The 22,716-nt window shown below is 44.2% G+C and overlaps 1 protein-coding gene across 3 annotated transcripts in view; it reads right to left on the bottom strand.

The window, feature by feature from the left end:
- The window catches only part of CRIM1 (cysteine rich transmembrane BMP regulator 1), a 185,309-nt gene that overhangs the window by 5,394 nt on the left and 157,199 nt on the right, over nucleotides 1-22,716 (bottom strand). For 2 of the 3 annotated variants that reach the window (XM_040993062.1, XM_040993064.1), the window contains 3 exons: nucleotides 21,244-21,465; nucleotides 5,959-6,153; nucleotides 867-989 (listed from right to left, as the gene is read on the bottom strand). In XM_040993062.1, coding sequence (XP_040848996.1) covers nucleotides 867-989; nucleotides 5,959-6,153; nucleotides 21,244-21,465 — 540 coding nt within the window. The remainder of the gene's footprint in view (nucleotides 1-866; nucleotides 990-5,958; nucleotides 6,154-21,243; nucleotides 21,466-22,716) is intronic. The other variant, XM_040993063.1, reaches the window with a different exon arrangement.

Raw genomic sequence — 22,716 nt, 5'->3', positions numbered from 1 at the left:
GAATACAAGTGTGATACTGAGGCACATTCAGTCAGAGCAATTACGTAAGGGGCCAAAACACTGGGACCAGGAATTTGGCTCCCTGGTCATCTGGCTTGGTCCAAGCATAACATTTAGAGTATCTAGAGTAACAGACCATTAATCTCTCAAGCAATGAATATTGCCTCTTCCAAAACAAACTACAAAACTATACAGTGACAATTCTGGAAATGAACTGGGGGTAGGCAGGAGGCAGTAGTGAGTCATGGCTTAGAGCGGGTTCCTAGTCTTTTGCTCCAGAAGAGGCTGACTTTTGTAGAGGAAGTAGTTCTAGCAGGTTCAGCCTTGCTCTACCATGTACTTTTTAACAGGCCAAATAACGTTTTCGTTGTATACAACAAGGAAGACAGAGAAGAGAAAAAAAAAAGGCCTGTAATAAACTTAGTGACTCAAAAAAATCAACAAATTGAAGTGTCACGGAATAAAGCTGCCCTGGAGCAGAACATAGCATAATGCAGAAATGCTTAGGACAGAACCCACAGGGCAGGTACGCCTCGGTCATCCTTCTGCCCAGAGAGCTGGTTCACACAGTTCTCAGAGACAGCCTAGAAATTCCAGATACTGAAGTGCTGACGTTAGAACTTCTTTCCATCATCACAAATTCTCTGAGCATGTTGGACCAAGAAGATGACATTCAGCTACCTGCAGGATAATTCGAACCAGGTGTGGTCTTTATTCCAGCCACACGGTTCTTACCGGTGTCATTATTTGAACTGAACTTAGGCAAGCTACCTGGACATACTCGTAAGCAATTTTAAAAAGCAGTAACAAAGCCAGAAGTAGATCCCACAGAGGACTCCACAGACGTCGGCTGCCCGGAGGCTTACCTCTTGGGAGGTGAATGATGTCGTTTTCACCTGGCGTGGGCCACAGGGGAACTTCAAGATCAGTGTCTCCGTGACGGTTTGTCTTCTCTATAGGAATATTGGTTGGCTCTGGGACATACATTTCTAAAAGAAAGACAGATTTTTTTCCTAAGAGATGATGGAGAAGCTGTCAACGTTTGTATTCCCAATCCACGGCATTCGATAGATAGTTATTTAATGCAGACATGAGAGACCTAGTTGCTCTGTTCACATCATTAGAATCTCTAGTTTTGCAATGGTGGAAAACACATGACATTTGAAAGAGAACAGTTTTCAACTAGCATCAAAATCCACCATTTTTCCCAGTACAATGGTGCTGCCTCTCTAGCCTAAGTGGACTGGGGACTGATTCAAATGGAATGATTTCTCTTTCCATCAGTTGAATATTGCACTTTAATAAAACTGTTGATCTCTAATATCTGAATGAAGTCATTTATAAGAATGTCATCAGTTTGAGAAGGCTACAGCATCATTCATTCCTCATGCATGTCTTGGCCATTCCTCCCTGACCCTGTACTGATTCCCCCCTAAAGGGGGAATGGTTGATCTCAGGAAGTGCTGCCTAAATTAAGCCTTATGTGTTTGTGATGTTACCACTAGAACCATCTGCACAGGAACTGATCCCCAATACATTATCTAATTTGATCAGATGTGTACCTTGATTCAAAAAAAGATACAACATGAAATAGAATATCCCTTTTTCTCTCAAATATCATGTCTGTTTTTTTTTCCCTTCCCTATGGTCAGTTCTAACAGGGATCATAGAAGGAATTCAGAGCTTTTCTCAGTTCCTCAAATACATTTTCATTTCTTTACTTCATGTGACAACTAGTCCAGCATTTTATAGCAAAGAAATATTTAAGAAGCCCTGTGTTCAAGATGTGACCATGTACTTCCTCTTGAATGTATCTTGCCGTATTAGCTGACTCTAAGACGTTATTCAACATTATAATCCTACATGCTCACTATCGCCTGATTCAGGCCAAAGGAAAATATATCACCTGTACATTAAAGAAGGATTAAGAATCCTTTCTGATCACAGTCACCATTTTGTTTCCCAAAGTTACCATGTTTTCAAGAAGCAAATCCAAGAGGAATTTCAGGTAAGTGGAAAATGACAGAAGTAGTACTTGAGCTAACTTTCTGCTGTGGACTGAGTACCCAGCCAGAGAAATAAACTCAGAGAAGTTATGCTCAGCATTATTTATCTAGTAACTGTCAGAGCTGGGGTCCGTTTCTGCTGCCTCCAAGAATAAAGTCACCGCACCCTTAGCCTCCTAGTCATACTCTTAAATTACAAGTCTTTGCACATGGCAAGAACTGGGAGCTCTTACAGTTCCTAAACTGTCAGTGGGTCTGCAGCTCTGAAGTTAAAAACTGAATTTAATCACACTATTATTCACAGGAGCAAGGGCCTCAGAATAAACTAGTGGTTTTCAATTTTTTTTTTCCTGTTATCAGTCAATCTGAAAAAGCTTATAAAAACACACTGATATCTTCTATCTTGATTTGATAGGTCTGGGCCAGATGATGCTCAGAGGCATCTGTGTGGAGGGCGATGGTGTTTAACCTACCCGCTGAGAGATGCTGACATGAGGTACAGATTTCCTGGATGAATTTTTTTGGTGGGAAATTCTGTCATTTACGTGATAACCTTTCAGTGCCCGCTCTCTCCCTAGTGCAGCTCCTGTGCCGTCTTCCTGTTACAATAGGGCTAGCTCGTTGCTGGCTTCTGAGGCATCAGTGTAAAAGGCAAATGGGGTATCTATCCCACAAACCTGTGAATGCCAACAGCTAAGTAACCCCTGCAGGCCCAGAGCTGGGATCAATCCTGTGTCTCCTGGGTGCGGCCAGTGGAGCAGAGGCTCTGGTGCACCTGTGCCACAGAGCTGCCTGTGGGTGGACTTCAGGGAAACTCTGCCAACAACACAGCAAAGACTTTGCACAGAGGGAGTGCTCTTGCTGCGGGGTTTTAGCAAAGCTGCAGCTGGCAATGGCAGGGCCAGTTAGAAGGCTCCATCTCTAGTGAAGGCGGGGCGGGGGGGTGTCTTCAGTCATTTCTTGAGCATGTGCCACATGGCAGGTACTGACTTAAGCTCCAGAGGTACAGCTGTGATCAAGACCAATGCTAGTCCTTTGGCCTGGTGGCTTGTTCTCCGTAGCCTACCTCTGTGCCAGCCCAGCACATTCCAAGCCACTACCTTTCCTTCTCCATCACAGGTTAGTTACAGCTCCAGTTCAGAGCCCTTGGTTCTGAGGGAAGAGAGTCATTGCCTTTTCCTTTGAATGTAAGACAGAAGCTGCCTTTCAGTACTTCTGCCAAAAAAAACCCAAAAAACAAAAAACACACATACACACACACACACAAAAAAAAAAAACAACAAAAAAACAATCTTTCAGCAAAAACACTTCTTTGGGGGAAGCAAACAGAAGTGGAATTTCCATGTCTTGACCTAGGTCTTCCCCGTCCAAATCTACATCCACCCTAGACTCTGAAATACAAGCCATGACACAGACCTGCTGGTGCTGCAGAGGGACAGAGCCAGAATGATGACACAAAAGTACCCAGCCAGGCCACTCAAGCCACGGGCACAGGTCACATTTAGAACTCATTCCCGTGGTCTTGTCTGATAGGACCTTTAGAAACTAAACCAACCAACCAATTTCCTGGAGGTTAGCTTCCCTTCAGAGGCAGCCGAGTCGCTGGGAGTCACTTTCCTTAAAATGTGCCTTTCTGGATTATAGGGTAGGATGCAAGGGGCTCACAAGGGAGCACGCCACTTTGTGGGGAGATTGGAATGGGGAATTTCTCGTCTGCTTACTTGCTGTTACACTGACGTACCTGACCTTCCTGAGTCTCGGCTTCGTCCATGAAACCACCATATGTGGAGATGCTATAGGTACACTTGGAGATGTACCTATGGCGGGGGGGTGGGATGCACCTGCCACTCTGAATGCCTGCTGCGTTACCTATAGGACGCAACAAGGTTTCTGATAACTGCAGATGCTGGAGGCTGCCACTACTGTAAGAAATGGAGGCTGGACTGTGAACCAAGCATCTTGACGGAGATCACACAATGAACTGATTAAATTCTGGGTCAGGAATTCGGTTTTCCTAGCAGCCAGCTCTTGAGCAGATCCTCACAGAAGGTGGCAAAAGCTGACTGCAAAATTTGTTTAGAGATAAGATGGAGAAGTAATTCATCAATAATACAGTAGATACTGAGAGGAGACTTAACAGAAATTAAGCTTCAATGCAACAGTGAATCCCTGAGCAGTCCCTGGAGAAGTCTGGTGCCGAATAGAAGCTAGCAGTACCTGTGGTCTCATTAAGCTCATGAACCACAGAGAATGGATACTCACCACAACCCCAGCTTGGATCCTTAGACTGACAGTATCAATGGAGCATTTGCAATGTGCCTTACAGGTGCCCGGGCCTCTGACCTCTTAGTCTCTCTGGTCCACCTTGGTCACTCTCCCCAGATGCCTCTGATCATGTCATTCTTGTCCAGAATGAGTATCCTCACCGCCTGCAAAGGTTTCACTCTGCACTTGGTAACGGAGGCCCTTTTCTGACCTTACTCTGTGCCACTAGGATTCAATGCCTCAGGAATATTAACCTTCATGTTTTCCATCTTAGGATCTGTGGTCAGACCATTGTCCACTCACCAAAGAAGAGAAACCACCTGTCCTCAAGGTCTAGCTCAAAATTTCTGTCTTTGAAACTCTTCAAGGCTACTGAATGTCACAATAAAATCTAATTTTATCAACTTAGCATTCACGGTCCACATCAGAATTGTGTAACCTTTGTCTCTAACTCATCCCTTCCCCCACCCCGCCGCATTCTCTTTTGAAAGACTGAAACTGCTCCTGTCAAATCATTATAACAAATTTTGCTCCAACTTTTAGAGACTGGGCAGGTAAGGAAGGACTAGCCAAGGAAACAGGGGAGCAGCATCAGGAACAAAGGAGGACACTGAGCAGGTATGTGGAAGCCCAGTGCAGCGAGGGTTTCGGGCAGCATGGAGAAAACTGCTGCCTTAGATGCTGTTACTAGCAGTCAGCGGAGAAGTGGGAACCAAATGCCGTGCACTGAACACTGGCCTTTCTAGGGAATAAACGTACCTTCTTAGGAATGCTTAACTGGGGTTGGTTTGCACAACATGTAAACAAAAAGCCATCGTTTGCAGGGCTCAATTAAACAATGAGTTTAGCTAACCGCCCCATGTTATCTTTGCACAGTACAGATGCTCTTTGAAACGGGCACGAATGCCAGTTTACTGAATTGAACAGAGCAGGACTCTTGTGTACTGCCTGAAACAGCACAAGCATCCTATAACTCAGGAACTCCACGAGATCTTAGCGTAGAGTCCTTGTGGTTTCTATTGCCTTGGCAAGTCTGTATGGCTTAGGGGATCAGACGGTGGGCATAACCCAGGGACAGTCATGGTGAGGGCTCAGACCTTGTCATTTCTGGCAGCAGGGGGTAAAGGAGCTGTTTTGGCTGGAGCCACAGACAGGAGAACTGGGAGAAGGTGTCAGGGAGGTTCTGGACAGTGGTGTGGTCTTAGGTTTGAGAGGAAGAGACCGAATGACACCACTGAGAAGCAGGAAAGGGTCGTGGGACTCACACAGCCAGTGGAGGAGCGCTGAAGGCTGCACAAAGAGGTATGGGCTAGAACATGACGGACTGAAGGAAGAGACTGTAACAGGTCTTCAGCACATTCCTTACTGTCTCATTTGAACATTTTTCACTCGGCTGGTTCCATACTGCACTAAGACCAGGCAGGTATCTTTAGTCAGTGACACAAAGCTGTGTTGTCATTAAAATTTAGAGACTGGGAATCCCAAGAACAAAAAAACCTGGCTTTCCCCTGAATGATCAGTTTTGCAAACTACCTTGGCTCTTTAGGTGGGGAGGGCAGAGCTTTGGGGGAGAAATGCCTTCAGGGCTGACAATGTAAGTAGGAACTCTGCGATGTGTAGGTAGGTTCTGAGTCTGTTCAATGTCAGTATTACCACTTGACAAATGGAAGGATAGTGGCTTAGATACCTGGACACATTGGGCAGCAACTTCCTTCCACGTTGATGGGCTCGACACAGGGCAGAGGGGGGCAGCTGACGGTAGAGCAGAGAGTCTGGCCCTGCAGGCAGTAGCAGTGTGTGCAGCTGTCAATGTCCCACCGCTCCTCATCGGCGTAGGCCTTCCCACTGAAGTGGCACACCGCCTTCTTAGGAACTGTGTCTTCTAGTGGAAAGAACAGCACAGGGTGGAATTGCTCAATGTGATAGTGCACAATGCCTAATTAGACTCAAGAACTCAAGGGCCATCACATGGGATAACCATGCTACGCTGCAGGATTTCAGAGTCTGATGAAGCTGTGGTTTTCCCCCATCCCAGAGGCCATTTTCCTAAGAGGACCCTTCTGAACTCTCACTGGGGCGGAACCTGCTCAAAGGCCACTGAAGCTAACACAGGGCGCTGTTACCAGCAGTTGGGAAATGGCACTGGCTTATCATAAAGAGACAAGGGTGAAAGGTCTAGCTGAGTTCATTTGCAGAGACAAGGTCAAGAAGTCTCTACTTAATCTTTTTTGTTTTGTGTTGGTCAACGATAAGGATGATAAGGATCCCCAGATAGGAATAGCAAAGAATGACAACAGTCATGTCATGCCAAACTTAGGTTGCCTCTACCAACTTAGAGAAGAAATCAACACCTGTTTCATTTCTCAGTGATGCTACATGCTGTCTCTCTCACCAACAAGGATCCCCTGTGATGGCTGGTGTCCTTTCTGCTCTTCCCCGCCCCCCCATTCTACACTGCCATCCTCCTTTTCTAAATCTCTAACCTTTCCTTGAAAACTCCTTCCTCAGGCCCGGTGTGATAGCGTAGTAGTTAAAGTCCTTGCCTTGCATGCCTGGGATCCCATATGGGTGCCAGTTCTAATCCCAGCGACCCTGCTTCCCATCCAGCTTCCTGCTTGTGGCCTGGGAAAAGCAGTTAAGGAAGGCCCAAAGCTTTGGGACCCTGCACCTGCATGGGAGACCTGGAAGAGCTCCTGGTTGCTGGTTTCAGATCGGCTCAGCTCCAGCTGTTGTGGTCACTTGGGGAGTGAACCATCAGACAGAAGATTTTCCTTTCTGTCTCTCCTCCTCTCTGTATATCCGCCGTCCAATAAAAACAAAACAAAACCAAAAAACTCTCCTTCCTCTTATTAGTTATGTAAGTCACTAGTTGTCACATTTTATAGAACTCAAAATGAGAGCCCCCTGTGAGACCCAAGTGACTAAATATGGAAATTGGAGGACACCAGGCACCAGCGCACGATGGAACTGACCAGTAGCCAGGTGATATTTACTAATGGGGGAGGATTGATGCCCAGGTACTAAAGGCAGTGACGTCTGCCAATAATACGTTAAAAACTATACAGGAATTGGGGAGCAAAGTTCCTGAGGAAAGCAGTGATTCCAGACCTAGGGCTTGGGGGCTCTTCCTCAGAAGGCATCTGGGAAGCTCGGTAGGGAATATATTCATTGAGGGAACCCAGCACCTTTGAGGGAGCAGGGGTCTTCTCCGAACAGTCCAACCTGTGGCCCAGGGTGCAGAGTTGGCTGGCACCAGCTGTGGGTGAAATCCCAGCACAAAGCTTCAGACTGGGTTTCGCTTAAGGAGGGTCACAGGTGGAAGCAGTTACATCTGTCTTGGGTCTCTGCGCTTTCCTATCAATTCCTCAGATATAGGAGTCTTTTAAAATGGCACTAATATTCTATGAATGAGCTACGTTAAGAAAAAATTATTAGTCCCAACCCATGGAAAATGTTATAAGCCAGCACAGCAAGAAAGATTGAGTGTTAAAATTGCATAATCTGTTTCTCCATGTTCTTCTATTATTTTTCCTCACTACTGCTTAAGGTTCAGTGACATCTGAGTAATCATGGGTGGGTCTAGTTCCAGTAACATAATCTCCCTGCCCTCTCTTTTTAACATCTAAACACGCACTTCACTGTATTTGTGAATATTTCACAGAAAGTCTTCTGATATACTGATGGGCTTTTAAACCAAACCCACGATTTAACTTTTCTCTGATATGGAATTCTCAAAGGAGGCGACTTCATCAAAATACACAAAATGTACATGTGTTAAACTGAGTCATCCAATGATGCAAACTCAAGTAATATTCTGATCTCCAGCCAGCGTTTTCTGGAGTCCCCTTATTCAATCCAGTCTATTTCACAGAGACATTTTCTTAAGGAAGTATTTTCTCAGAAAGTAACACTACTGATTCTATTTTAATTCACATGCTGGATCAACATCACTGAATACAATCTGAGTAACTGTATTACTGTGCGGGGAAATTAGGAAACAGTAGGTTAAGCCACTTGATGCATTTAATCCATCTCTTTCTACTGCACCTTTCCTTCATAGAGTCTTTTCTGCTCCCTTTTTAGGGGAGGAATGAAATGAGGTAAACATACGAAGGTGAGGACTCTGTAGAAAGAGGTTTGTCTCAAGGTCAAGTACTGATCTGTATTTTCTTAAGAGCTAGATAAAGATACTGATTTCATTAGTTAATGAATTAATACCTCTAATATTTGTGATGTTAAAGTTATTTCTAAAATTAGGTCAGTATGACAAGAGCACTGGCTGATTCAGGACTCCTCAATGCTAAAAGCACACACTGTTCTGACTCAGAGGACTGTGCAGAAGTGGTGGAAGTCCTCCCTTAAACCCAGGAGCACCACTCCTATTACTAGGACTCAGACATGGAGCTGCACCACACAGGAGGGAAACTGCTAACTGCTGGAAGGCTCCACTGGGGACTTGATGTCTGAATTTCCACTGGAGGGATGAGCAGTAGGAGAAGCTGGAGGGCCAGTATTCTATGCAGAAGGTGATGTGTGCAAAAGCTTGGCACACTGGGTGGTTAAGTGTCAGGTGTGTAGAGTGTTTGGTTGGAGAGCAGACTGGGATCATTTAGAAGCCCCTCAATGATGATGGAGAAATTTGGATCCTTTTCTATTAAAGCAGGGGAGGGGCCTTACAAGCTTTGATCTTCTGAAGAGAATGCTGGAATATAACAACCTGGAAGTATAAATGAGATATGGATGGGAGGAGGAGGAACGCTTGGAGGATGACCCAGTCTCCTGCATTGGAGTATAGAGAGAGGCAAGGCCACTTTATAATCCACTTTCCTGCTTCAAGAAACAATCAGCTGATGGCTTTGTCAAACTACTTCAGACATTCCACTGGGCCACCTGAGTCAGAACGGTGGACTGTCAAACTCGGCCTCTCTGAGTCAACAGGCCCTAAAACCCAATACATTTCAGTCAGTCACCAGAAGCTAAAGCCAGTGCTAGCAGGATGAGCATGCGAGTTAACAGGCAACAACGGCAGTATCACTCATTATTTCTTTAAAACGTTTATATTCCTTTTAAAGGAATATAAATCATTCTACTATTCCTAATCATTCTACTATTAGTAATCTATCCCAAGGGAATAAGCAGAAGAGGCCCAAGTTATATGGGCGGATGTTTACCTACAATATTATTTATGATAGCAAGATATGAGGGGAAAACGGTGACAATAAGGGAGTATTTAAATGAGTCATGCTGTAAGCACTTGAACAGATAGGGTGTGGCTATTAGAATGCATCATGGGGTGAGTGCTGTGGCAAAGTGGGTTCAGTCACCACTTGGGACCCCCGTATTCCATGCTGTAGTTAGAGTCCCAGCAATTCTGCTTTTCATCTGGCTTCCTGTTAATAAGAACCCTGGGTGGCAGTAGTTGATGGCTCAAGCATCTGAGTTCCTGTCATCCAAGTGGGAGACATGGATGGGGTTCCGGGCTCCTGGCTTGGACCTGGCCCAGTTTCAGCTGTTGTGGGCATTTGGGTAGTGAAACAGCAGATGGAACCTCTCTCTTTCCGATAAACTAATAAACATTAGGAATGTATCGTGAGTAGTTTAAGCTCAGCCATATAAAGCAGAAACTTAAAAATTGTCTAGAAAGGAGAATATTCACAGTGACTGCTATGTCACTGGTGCATATTTTTTCTTTTAGAATAAACATGAGCATTCTTAGTAATGAAGCAAAGATATATAAAACAGACATCTCCAACCTACGGCTGCACATGTTTCACTCATGTACATGCAATGAACACTTATGCACATGTACTATAATACTGAAAGGATAAAGGCCAGACCTGGTGTGCAACGTGGCACTTTCCAAATGATGCCAACCCACTTACAATTTTAGTCAATTGAAAGGAAATACAGGTACAAGCAACACTGCAGACCAAATTCTGAATTATACCATAACCTTGTATATAGTGTCAATATGCATTCAGCAATTGTATGAAATCGCCGTCTCAAAGAATATTTACCACACACTGTTAAAAGAAAGACCGACTAATCAGGATGCCTTGGTGGTGATGAGCTAGACCAAGAACTTCTAACTACCTGTCAGAGGAAACTGAAGTTCCTCCCCGCATGTAGTGTAGGTCCTCAGAGTCACAGAGTCCGGGGGGCTCCTGAAGCCACACAAGATCATCTGCTGTGGACAGAGGGCCAAGCATGGCCCTGGTTACCAGAGAATTCCATCAATTTGTTTTATTGAAGCTCCACACATTGCCAATGACCTCAGAAGCACTCCACCTTCAACTTCAGTTCTTTTGCAACAAAGTTAGCTTAGATTTGAGACCAAGAAGTTGACAGGCTCAAAAAACTGGAGGTACAGCCTAAGTAGAGCATAAAGACCAAAGCCAATCAGCTGTACTGACAGAACCCTGTTTGCGTTGTCTCAACAAACTGTGAGGCTTTCTGCCTCTGGCCATCCGACTTTTCTAAGAGCTGGTTTTCAATCTCCAAGTTAGGGTGAGCCCCAATTAGCAGTGGATGACTATCAGGGCTGGCAGGAATCTCCAATCAAGTCTCTAAGCCACATGGAGATGTCAACTGAGACATACTCCCCACTACTGCCTGTAGGCGGTGGTTTACTTTAATCAGTTTAAATCATGGTTACCAGGACATCTTGCAACAGTCAATTTTCTTTCTTTGAACATGCTTCAGAAACAAAGCCACCTGTAACCCTAAAGGAGAAGTCTTGTTTTATGGGAAAGTACTACCTCACCTTTACCATGATGGCTGCTATCTAGCCCACATTCGCCTAGAATGGATTTTGGGTGATGAAGCTTTACAGGAATATTTTTGCTTTTGACCAAGTTACACTTGAAAGCTGAGTGAGTTCAACATTAGAGGCGTGAGGGTATGAAGTTTAGAGATGGTGAGTTCTGGCATCCCCATTCCCTGTTTTTCCCTAGACACTGGTGCCTTGAATGGCATGTGTGAATTATCTGCGACAGCTCCATCAGGAAGTTTTGAAAAATGTTTTGAAGTAGGAGACATAGACACTACTACGCAAGGTGAGATTCTAAATAACTAAGGAATCCATAGTAGTCTTTGTGAGGGAAACAGCATATTGTCACTGTTGGCACATAGGGACATAGAAAGCAAGCCCAGGAGCAGCCAGCTAAAATCAATCAAATCAGTTTATATATGCCTAGAGTTAATTCTGACCACCATATTTACCACTCCAACTTAGTTTGTGCTGAAAATGACACTAGGTTTATTCTTCAATACTTAATAATGGTCATTACTTTGACTTACTGAATGCAAACTGTGTACCCAGTCCTGTGTTTAGCATCTCATATTAATTCTGTTCGACTTCCATAGTTGAATGGGACAGGGTTTCTGTCTCACACAGAACACTGAGGCACAGGGAGAAGGGAGAGTAAGTCACTGGCTCATGATTCACATCTAGGAAGCTGCAGCGAGTCTGGTCCACCGTCCCTATGCACCTTCTGCCTAACCTGTCCCAGGCAGGCTGCTAACAGGTTGGAGGATCACTTCCTGCACAGGTGTCAGCGCCACAAAAACAAGAGCAGCTCCTGCTCACTGACTTTGGCATGTGAGCAATTCTTCCTTCAACTGATTGCTGTGGACCCCTGGCAAGGCCTTGACCAGGAATGCATTAGTCTCTGTCCCTCTCACAATACCCCATGTCCTGGCTCTGAGGAAGAGGATTAGAGGACAATGCTCCAAGGAAAACAGGAGGTGTGACATTAATACAATTAAGTTTATCTTTAAGATAAACATACCCGGAGCTACATATCCAAGCAAATGGATCCCTTTCCAAGCAGTTAGTGCTGAGCCTGTAAATGCATTCCAATGACACTGCAGTGGCTTCCTTCCACTCTGGAATTTTCCTCTGGCCCTGGATGCCATAGCCAAACTTTGAAACCCTCAAGGAAGCCAATGATTATGTCATGGTCACACCTGGCTTTAGATCAGCCTTGGTATTTCATTTACACGACTCTAGCCTCTATCTGAAATATTCTTTTGAGCTAAAGTTGACTTCTGGCTTACTTTGGAGACCAAGCCCCAGCTAAGGATGGAGATGTGCTTCTACAGCCGTAAGTCACACCTGTCTCATGAGCCTGGTAGCCTTCTCTCCTGGTGGCTCCTTCAGTGGGGCCATATGACTCATGGATCACACACACGTGTGACTTTCCTTTTGTGGATTCAAATATGAACAGTAACAACAAAAAAATCAATATCTTTCAGTGGTAAAGTTGGAGAATTTCTGCCTCTTCATTTTCCCTCAATTCTGGTTCCTATGAAAGGGGCAGGGGGAGGAACTGGTAAGACCTTGCTTTAAAGTGCTAACTCCTTTTCATTTCTTCAACTGTTTTAACTTCATTATCTTGTATCTTTTCCAGATAGGAAAAGTCTTACAAGGCCTTGAAGGTTGGGCTTCAGTGTTATGGTTGAGTAGCTGAGATGATAGCAGAAAGCTGGCTAACAGCTCAGGGAAATCCAGAGCTGTGTCTCCTTCCTTTACAAAGATCCAGCCTGCTACCCGAGGAGTCACCGGTGTGGTGGCTCATTGTTCTGACCCGGATCAAGACTCGTCTCAGCCCAGATGAGAAAGCATCCCCAGATTGCCCCCTCTCCTATGTCCAAAAAGGACACAAAACCAAGGTCCACTCCAACTATGCTTGTGGCTGCGGCTTTCAGTTTCTGCCTAGGTGGTAACTCTCATTCTAAATCTGGTTCTGGCAGTCGTGAAGTCAGACCCTGGTGTGGCAGTAGTTTCCTGGGAGGAAATTAGGCAGCTTATACATTGCATCATTTCTACTGGCTCTCCTGGGTACTATACAGAAAAGTAACTTATGCAGGATCCTGGTGGCAATGAAGCCAAGTACAGTTCCGATTCTCAGAACCCCACTGCAAAGCAATCTCGCACACGACTCTGGGAAGGTATCCACTCTTTTGCAACATGGGGAAGGAGGACCGTCTGAGGGCACTGTTGAACATGCCAAGAGTTGGGTAGACATACACAGTAGCACTGCTACTAACCTTCAATCTAGGTCTTTCAGTTTGCAGTTTGACAAGTTCAAAGAAAACTTCTGTACAATTATTTAAACAGGTATGAAAAGTGCCACGCATATTAATGGGTGACATGAGGTTTAGAAAAGGGAAAGGAAAGGGCCAGCTGTGAGGCATAGCAGGTAAAGCCACCGCCTGAGGTGCTGGCACCCCCCACAGGTGCCTATTTGAATCCTGGCTGCTCCACTTCCCATCCAGCTCCCCTGCTGATGCTCTTGAGAAAGCAGAAGAGGGTGGCCCAATGGAAAGGTATTTTGAACCTTACTACCTTAAAATTCTTGGTTTACATCTGTCATACAGTACAAACCCTCTCTAGTTCACTAAGGAAAGAAATACCACCTCTTCTTCTGAATTTTACTTTTTCTTAACTGACAAAGCACCACCGTTCCTGGCCTGTGAAGTCCTTCATTTCTACATCACATATCGGTCACAAGTTAGGTGTGAACAAATGGACTGTGTGCACCTCTTGTTTGAGGATGCAGCTTCATTTTTTTTTTTTGAAGATAAAGAGACTTAAGCAGAAACTAAAATGAAGCAAGTGTTTGAATAATAGAGAAGTCATTAACAAATGTGCAAAGACTCATGCGTGTAAAAGCTGCTGAGTGGAACACACTTGCACCATGGGCCTCTACAGACCAGATAATAACGTCAAGGTTGAACCCAGTGGAGGTCTTACTGCTCATGAATGCAGGCAATCCAATGAGGCAGAGCTCTCATACACAGCAATTCTGTTAGTGAATGATTACAGGTTTTTGGCTGGAATTGCAGAAAGTTTATGGACTTAATTAAAACCTTGCATATTTTACCTTATGACGTTTGGCTTCTAATAGCAAAGCATCTGATCTCAATCTATCTTCATAAAAAGAAAAAAAAAAATTGAGATGAATGTCATGTAAGCTGACTCCTATCTCTAACTGCCTTGTTTTAATCACTCTGAAAGCCAAACTGGGCCAGTTTCAAGACCTTTCTTGGAAGCACCTTTTTTGCTCAACTTTACTCCATCTACTTCTTGGGATGGGAAGTGTAACTCCGTAAATGTAACGAGAACTTTTCAGTGTCCCCATCAGAAGGGTCTTCCCTGTCCCCAACTACTAGTAGGTACAAGAGCAGGTTTGAGATTCTGGATGGAAATCAGGAAAGTTCGTGCTTGTGTGTGTGTGTGTGTGTCCCTGGATGCAGCAGGTCCAGCCTCCTTCCACACGAGTGTCTGTCAAATAAGAACCTCAGGCCTGGTGCAGCAGCCTAGTGGCTAAAGTTCTAGCTTTGCACACGCTGGGATCCAATATTGGCACCAGTTCATGACCCGGTAGCCCCACTTCCCACCAAGCTCCTTGTCTGTGGCCTGGGAAAGCAGTCGAGGACAGCTCAAAGCCTTGGGACCCTGCGCTACATGCATGGGAGACCTGGAGGCAGCTCCTGGCTCCTGGCTTCGGATTGGTTCAGCTCCAGCCGTTGCGGCCACTTGAGGAGTCACTCAGTGGGCAGAAGATCTTCCTCTCTGTCTCTCCTCCTCTCTGTATATCTGACTTTCCAACAAAAATGAATAAATCTCAGAAAACAAACAAACAAATAAAACAAGGTGGAGTGGGAGTTCAGAGACAGACCAGTGGTTTGTCTACATTTGCTACCAGAACAGTTTCAATTCTGTTTACACAGACTTGGGGGGTTGAAGGGAGGGTTTGCAGGAAAGGAAACTGAAGTGAGAAGAGGGGGTTGCTTGTATGAGGTGCTTCCCACAGTGCACGGTAGGAACTAAACAAACGCAAAGCAAGCACTGTTTAGGTCTGTTATGATTGCTTTAGGTTGAGTTCTAGTCAACCCCCGTGCACTACAACCACGTTTCAACTTCCACCTTCTAAACAATGCACAGGAAAGCATTCCGTTTCCCCTTTTGGCTACACTGGTCTCCTGCCATTCAGATCACTCCAGCATTGGGACCATGTGAGCTGTGGCATGGAAGCCACAGTAGCTAACCACTCTGTAGTCCATGGGGGAGGGTAAGTGTCACAGACTCAATGTCCAAGAACCACAGCTTTTCATGCACAGTGTATTCACAGGTGCCTCAAATGGGACCAACCTCTCCGACTCAGCTGTGCTACAGAGAGCAGGCCGTTTCCACCTGCATCACAATAAGACAACCACAGATGATTAAAACTGGAGTGGGCAAGGGGAGGAGCACCATCAAGACATTATCTAAAATATTCTCATTTGGGACGGGAGTGCAGTACAGTGGTTAAGTTGCTATGTGGCAAGCTCACATTCCACACCAGAATGCCTGATTCAAGTCTGAGCTAGTCTGCTTCCAGTCCAACCAGCTTCCGGGAGGCAGCAGACGATGGCTCACCTGGGTCCTTGTCGTTTACGCAGGAGACCCACACAGTTCCTTGGCTACCAGCATTGGGGTGTGACCCAGATGCCTCCCTCCCTCCCTTCCTTTCTGCCACATAAAATGAAAATTTTTGAAAAATTAAAAAAAAAATTAAATAAAAAAGCACCAGAAATTATGTTTTTGAAAAATTAAAGGAGAAAAAGAAAGGAAGGAAAGGAGAGGAGGAGGAAAGAGGAGGAAGGGAGGTATGGTTATGTTCTTAGGCTTGCACTTATAAAATCCATAAAATCTGTTCTCTTCATGTTAATAAAAAATAAAAAACAAGTTAGAAAAACAGAAACATCCTTATCTTTCAAAAGCTCATCACTGAGTTGCAATATGTAGGGCTTTGTAGAAAGCTAGGGACTACAAGTAAGAGTGGGTACCAGAACGCATCTGATGCCATGTTACTCAGACCTACAGCAGTGTGCCCTACACTGGTTTACTGTTTATAAGGTACTTTCACCTATGCACATCATGTTACAGTTTTCACAACACGTTTCTAAAGCACAGGGCAGCATCCTTCCCATCCTACAGCTGAGGATACTGAGTTAGGGCCACAGCTCAACAGCAAGACAGAGCTAGCGTGGGACAGAACCCTGAGCATACCATTGGCTACAAGGTAATTTTTCTTTCACTGGGCAGAGGTTTTTAATTTTGAGAAAATACACTGGAGAAGGAATTGTAAAAAATTTTCCAATGAAGATGCTAGTACTGCCAAATTGTGATTGAAAAATATTAAATTTCATGAGTTGTATACCTTCTTAAAGATGCTGAATTCAATATTTACTATATGTGATTCCTGGACTCAGGTACATTGATAAACAGATGTTCTAATGAAATACTCTCTCTAGACACACACCTACGAAGAAACCTTTTATAGGGTCAGTCTTAAACAGAAATCTAACCAAAAGGAATGTTATATGATAACCTGAGATGATAAAAAGTACAGACCTCTCCCTTATGGAACAGAAATATTTAATCATTTCCTAATTAAAGATTATGGTGGAGAAGACTTCTATATGGATAAAATGCCAGAGTCAACTAAAAAGGAGTACAAGTATACTTCAAACGGCTCATGGAAAATTGTAATTAAAATAATTTTTTGGTGAAAAATAGTTATGAAATACATGCATAGTTTTTGCAGTAATACACATCACCATGAACTTTTTGAAGATTTCTTTTATAGTTACCAGCACATGCTAAATCAGCCAGATCCCATGTGAAAACTCCACTTTAAATATTAATAAAGGCACACAGAGTAAGTATTAAAGAGCTAAGCTTTCATGAGATAGACATACAACCTCCAAGAAAATCACGTTCTGATGTACCTTCTCTAATAGAGTTCATTTTCACAGATCCTTCAATACATATGATACTTCAAAGATGCTCGCAAGGTTCTGGATGACTTATAATTAGAATATCTTAACTTCCTTCACATGTAAGTCATGAAATATATATGCAGAGATTCACAAGTTACACTTGATTACAACAAGCTATTATTCCCAAATAGCTGAATTTTGACAAACTTCTTAAAAGGCAGCAATGCACAGACTCGTTTCCAGTCCCCAAATGAGACTGTTGTTAAGTATTTGACCTCAATTATCTCCTAAAACAACATTCAACTGCAAGTAAACAAATGCACAGAAACCTCAAAAAGCTCATGGAAAATGCAATAAAAAAGATAACTATTTCACCACAAAAATGAGCTGAAATGCATGTAAAATTTTTTTTTAAGGATCATGCATTTTAGTTGTCAGGATGGCCTAGCGGTCTAAGGCGCTGCGTACAGGATTATGCATTTTTCATGAACTTCTAACATGCCCTGGCCAGCCCCAGAAGGATATGATCAGTCAGTTCTGCTCGTTTGGACCAGCTTGGTCGGTAGCACTGCTACGAATCCCGATTTCCTAAGTCAACCAACAGGTCTGCTGCTGCAGTTACGCGGGCTTGAAGGCTTCAGGCATCACACGGAGAAAGACCTCCATGACTAAAGCAGTGCTCTCTCTGGGGGATTACTTAACCAGGTGTGACTGACCCTAGGTACAGAGTCCCTCTTCCAGATGCTGCTGCACTTGGCGTGAGCAGAAGCAATACAAACATCAGGCCAAAGGTTATGTGACCAGCGCAGGCATCTCTGTGGGTCAGGCAAATGCCAATGGAGGCAGAGCTGCTGGTCTGTGCTCATTTTCTCTCTTCCTAGGGGTCATGGGATAATGATCTCATTGAAGCAATGGAATGACTTTTGCTAAGGGAAAGGCATGCAGCGTGGAGTCAGTGATAAGGCAACGGCTGGTTTAAGCCAGCCCTATCTTGCATGACAAAGTATGTCAAGGGGAGGTATTTGCTTTTACAAGGAGGCACTTACCAAACCAGTACTCTCAATAGCATCTCCTCATGACCTTTTGATCTCCACCTGACTCCCACTAACCTTGTCCCTCATCTTTCATTTCAGCCATCGTAAAACATCCATGAAAATAAAATCTAGGCCTTTAGGTATTTGTGTAGGAAGCCAGAATATAAAACAAAAAATTAGGAAATCAGAAGGTGCTCCATTAAAATGATTGTGTAATTGCTACTTAGTGCCTTCCTAGTAGGATGAATTCCCTAATGATAGGTATTATAAGTAATTAGACAAAGCTGTTCACTTTTCAAAATTAATCATCAATCTCATTAATTTATGTGTATTACACATCCTATTAAATTAGCACACATAATATGCGGCCTTCCCACATCAAAAGAGAAGCATATTATTGCACATTAGTGACTTCAAATTAAGCTGAAAGGAACACAAATACTTGTAATTAGAAGACTACTTTTAGTAGGATTGCTATTTTTCATTTCTTGCATGGTGAGAAAAAAGGATGCTGCACAATTTGAAAACAAGGAAATTTTCTTATTTGGACCACTGACAAAAAGGCGTCAGCTGAACGCTGTTTGTGGCATTCACCGAGAGAGGAGACCTGAGCCGTGGTGAAGCCAGCACATGTAAGCTGGGTTCGACCCGAGAAAAGTCTGAAACAGGAAACAGAGTAAGCACCGGCGCTTGGTACCATGGAGAGTCAGCGGGTGCCTGATGACATGCCTTTTGATGTTGTGTTTCCAGTTTCCTTTCTGCCACGATTTCTGTAGAGTGTGGAAGGGGCCAACTGAGATCCAGCTCTCTTGGTGAGAAAACAGGCAAAGAAGCAAACGGAACAGATAGGAATCCCTAATTATAGCCAAGAGTTGAAAACTGACTTCATATGCTTGGACACAACAGGCAGGGCGAAGAAACGTAATAGGACTGCTTGCAAGATGAGTGTGGTGCAGAGAGATGTTTAATGACTATTTTGGTAAGACCATAACATGCACAGAACACTAAGATGAATCAATAAGTACAACATACAGCTACCACTTACCCAACGCTAAGTCTCCCTACATACTTCCCTGAAAATAAGTCACACGCCTATGGGTATAGGTTACACTTACAAGGCGCCAATCTGGGTGAAAGGAGTAGCTGTGAAAGGAAACAGCAGAATCCAAACTTCTACTACACTTCTGTGCATTTGTATGAACTACAGTCAAATGAACGTGTTTGCACTGTAAGTCAGAAGTACATATCTGGGCCAGACTAGTCTTTGTCTTGTACACTTAAGAAGAGAGTGTGTCCCAAGTGATGTAGGAATTTCAACAGGAAGCATGAAGTATCCTTATCCCACAGCTCTCTGAAAAAAGAACGAAGACGGAATTCTACGACTTTCTGGAGCCTTTTGAATTTAGTTGGGGTTATGAGAAAGAAATGATTGGTTACTATCAAATGGAAACAAAGTTATTAATTTCAAATGTACCGATGGAATAACAAAGAGCCAAAAAGGAAACCGAACAATCTGAGGGTTTCTTAACACATGAAGTATCTGCTGCTGGGTTTTTCCTTGGGTAGTGCCTTGGGCCCTGGTTTCCCACGTAGGAGCTACGCACAGGTGGCTGGTTTCTGAGTTATTTCTTTCAGTACCACATTCTGAGATATTAGTATGACACTGGTTGTGTACTCCATACCTCTACCCTGCTGTCTCAAATAGCAGCCTAGTTAAAGCTTTCGTTTAGATTGAACCATTCTTTGGGGAATTTTGCCCATCTCATTAGAAAGTTAAGTAGCATTAACTTGTATGCATTCCTCAACACATTTTAAAGACTCATTTAGGAGCTGCAAACCTTGTAAGTGATAGAGAGAAGCCATTATCTCAGTCACTACAAGGTAGGATTACCAGATGGCTTGCTTAGCATGCCTGGTCTATGGCTACTGTCCCACGAGTTTACTCACAAAAGCATGGTTTGCAAAATAAATTATTTAGATGATCATCCCCCCCCCCAAAAAAAGAGCAGAGAATCAGGCACTGCAAACATATTGTTAGGTTAAATATGCTTTTATGTTAAATATTACGTGGACAAGATCTAGCTCTGCCAAACTCCTGAGAATGGACATTATATTCTTAAAATATTTTTCTTTCTACCTTTTATACACCAAGTAGAATAAAAGACTTTGAGAAAACAGTCCTGTCTAAAGGCAGAGGTCAGAAGCTGAAGAGAGCAGCTGTGTTCAGAAGCCTGTCTTAGGACTGCTGTTCATTACTTAGTCTATGGAAGGTAAGACAAAGTTCTGTGGCCAAACCTTTCATTTCCCCAAGTTCTCATCCAAACAGATGCAATGGCCGGTTCTAGAAAGCACATCAAACTTCCAACAAGTTCACAATGCCTGCTCCCACTACTGTCTGTGTGTCTTGTTCACTACCAGCTTGAGGTGCATCTTGTCTTTGAGTTTTTTCACAGGATGCCAGAGTAATGAAGGAGAGGCAGAGGCTTGGGAGCAGAGCCTTGCCCTTGACAAGAGCTACCAGCTGCCTCAGCCTCACCTTCTGATCCCTGGAACAGCATCTGGCTTCCGCCCACAGCACTAGCTAGCTTCAGTATGGATGCTGTGGGCTAACACACACGTGTCCTCTCTTCACAAGACGTTATCAGCCTGGGTTGTGAGAAGCAGCGCTTCTCTGTCAACTACTCACGCCTCACTTTCCATGTGGAGACTGTCAGCAGGGACAGTTGTGCAGATTAAACAGAATCAGAAAACAGGAAAAAGTGGAAAGTACATTCATCCTTCATCTTCAGTTGATCTCAAAGCAGCAGGGAACTTTATACATCAAGTTACCCTAATACGGTAAATGGTATTTCTTTGGGAGTGGACACTGCTGTTCATAACCACGGGAAGAGAGCTCTAATTCTGAAAATCCTGAACTGGAAAGCGTCCAGAATGCCACCGTGCTGTGCCATTATGGCATTCTGAAGAAAGCATTCTTTCATTCCTAGTGTGTTTTATCTTAGAAGTACATCGATACCTTACCCCTGCTTGATGCTGCTATCCTGGGTCTGTGTGGCAGGTCATCCAGAAAACACAATTTTAGAACTATGAACTGATCTAGACACATGGCTAGGAATGTTGATGTAGTGGCCCCTGGTTGAGATGAAGGATTTTTAATTTAGTCTTACCTATGCAGTAGGGACAACACTGGCCTTTTCTCAAGACAGGTCGTTCACAGGATACAGAAGGGCAAGACTCAGAGAAACAGCTAATCACGCTATCCAAGCACACGCAGCTGGTGCAAACGTCAGGCTTCCAGGACTCAGCCGCCAGGAAGATATCCCCTTCATCATTTTTGCAGTAACTAGGCACGCTGTCATTATGGGATGAGGAAGGACGAAGAGGTTCATCTGGAAAAACGAACACACAGGTCAGCGGAGAGGATGCTGTGAGCCACCAGCTGTGCAGCACAGCACACTTCACTCCAGACACAGCGAAAGCGCTCCAGCCCCATGGCTCTGGGCGCCTCCTTAGAAAGTGGGTGGAGTTGGGGGGGGGCACTCAGTAACAATCAGGAGGTCTGAGATGGAGAAGGACTTTTCAAACAAAATAACAGACTGTCCACGGAGACCCTATAGGTACCTATGCCACGTCCACTCTCCCCTTCTCTCCAAGCTTAACAAAATGCTGATTTTGTTTGGGATGGCATAGGTCTTGGGTCGCAAGGGGGGTAAGCATGCCAACTCTCTCCCTTGCTTTCCTTGTTTCTTTGCAACTTGGGTGACCGTGTCACTGTGTTTATAGCTAACAGGAACTAAATGCAGGAGGCTTCCGGAGAAGCTTTCCCTTCCTTCAAAGGGTGGGTAATATGCTGTCAAGGATCCTTCCTCATTCTTCCTGCTCTGAATATGCCTGTGCTGTGGCTGCAACATCTTTATCAAACCCTTATCGCTCCTACGGGAGGGACCTAACAGCACTAAGCAACCCAGAATCGATGCTGATAAGCATCTGCTCCCCAAGTTCTTATCAAGTGAATCTGTATTTGTTTAAACATTGTTTCTGGCTTTTATCTGATGTGCAGTCACATGCAATCCTAACCAATCAATGCCTGGAGTTTCATGCCCCAAACTATCAACATTCAGGCATCTACACAAATGGATGAAAGATAAGAAATGCAAATTAATCAAAAGGTTGCAACCAAAGAAAAACCACCTGTAAGTCACGCACACTTAGGCTAGATGTACCACAAATGAAGTTACAACTTGAAATGCAGAAAACGCCACCAAAAAAATCCAGATATACATTTGGATTAGTAAAAACTGTAACCTCAACTAGACTTACTGAGATCTAAGAACAGAAAACCTGGGGCTGGCACAGTGCTACTGCATCCTAATCCTCCTCTTTCAAGTGCCTGCATCCAATACAGGTGACAGTTTGTGTTCTGGTTGCCCCACTTCTACTTTAGCCCCCTGCTTCTGGCCTGGGAGAGCAATAGAGGATGGCCCAAGTCCTTGGGTCCCTGAAATTAAGTGGCAGATCCAGAAAGAAGGTCCTGGCTTCTGGAATCACATCAGTCCAGCTCTGGCTACTGTGCCATTTGGGAAGTGAACCAGCAGAAGGAAGACCTCTGTGTTTCCCCCTGTCTTTCTCTGGAATAGTTG

The sequence above is a fragment of the Ochotona curzoniae genome, unplaced genomic scaffold (genome assembly GCF_017591425.1).
Source record: "Ochotona curzoniae isolate NIBS_2020 unplaced genomic scaffold, NIBS_Ocur_1.0 contig_883, whole genome shotgun sequence".
Classification (NCBI taxonomy): domain Eukaryota; kingdom Metazoa; phylum Chordata; class Mammalia; order Lagomorpha; family Ochotonidae; genus Ochotona; species Ochotona curzoniae.
This window is presented reverse-complemented; position numbering and strand designations above follow the sequence as displayed.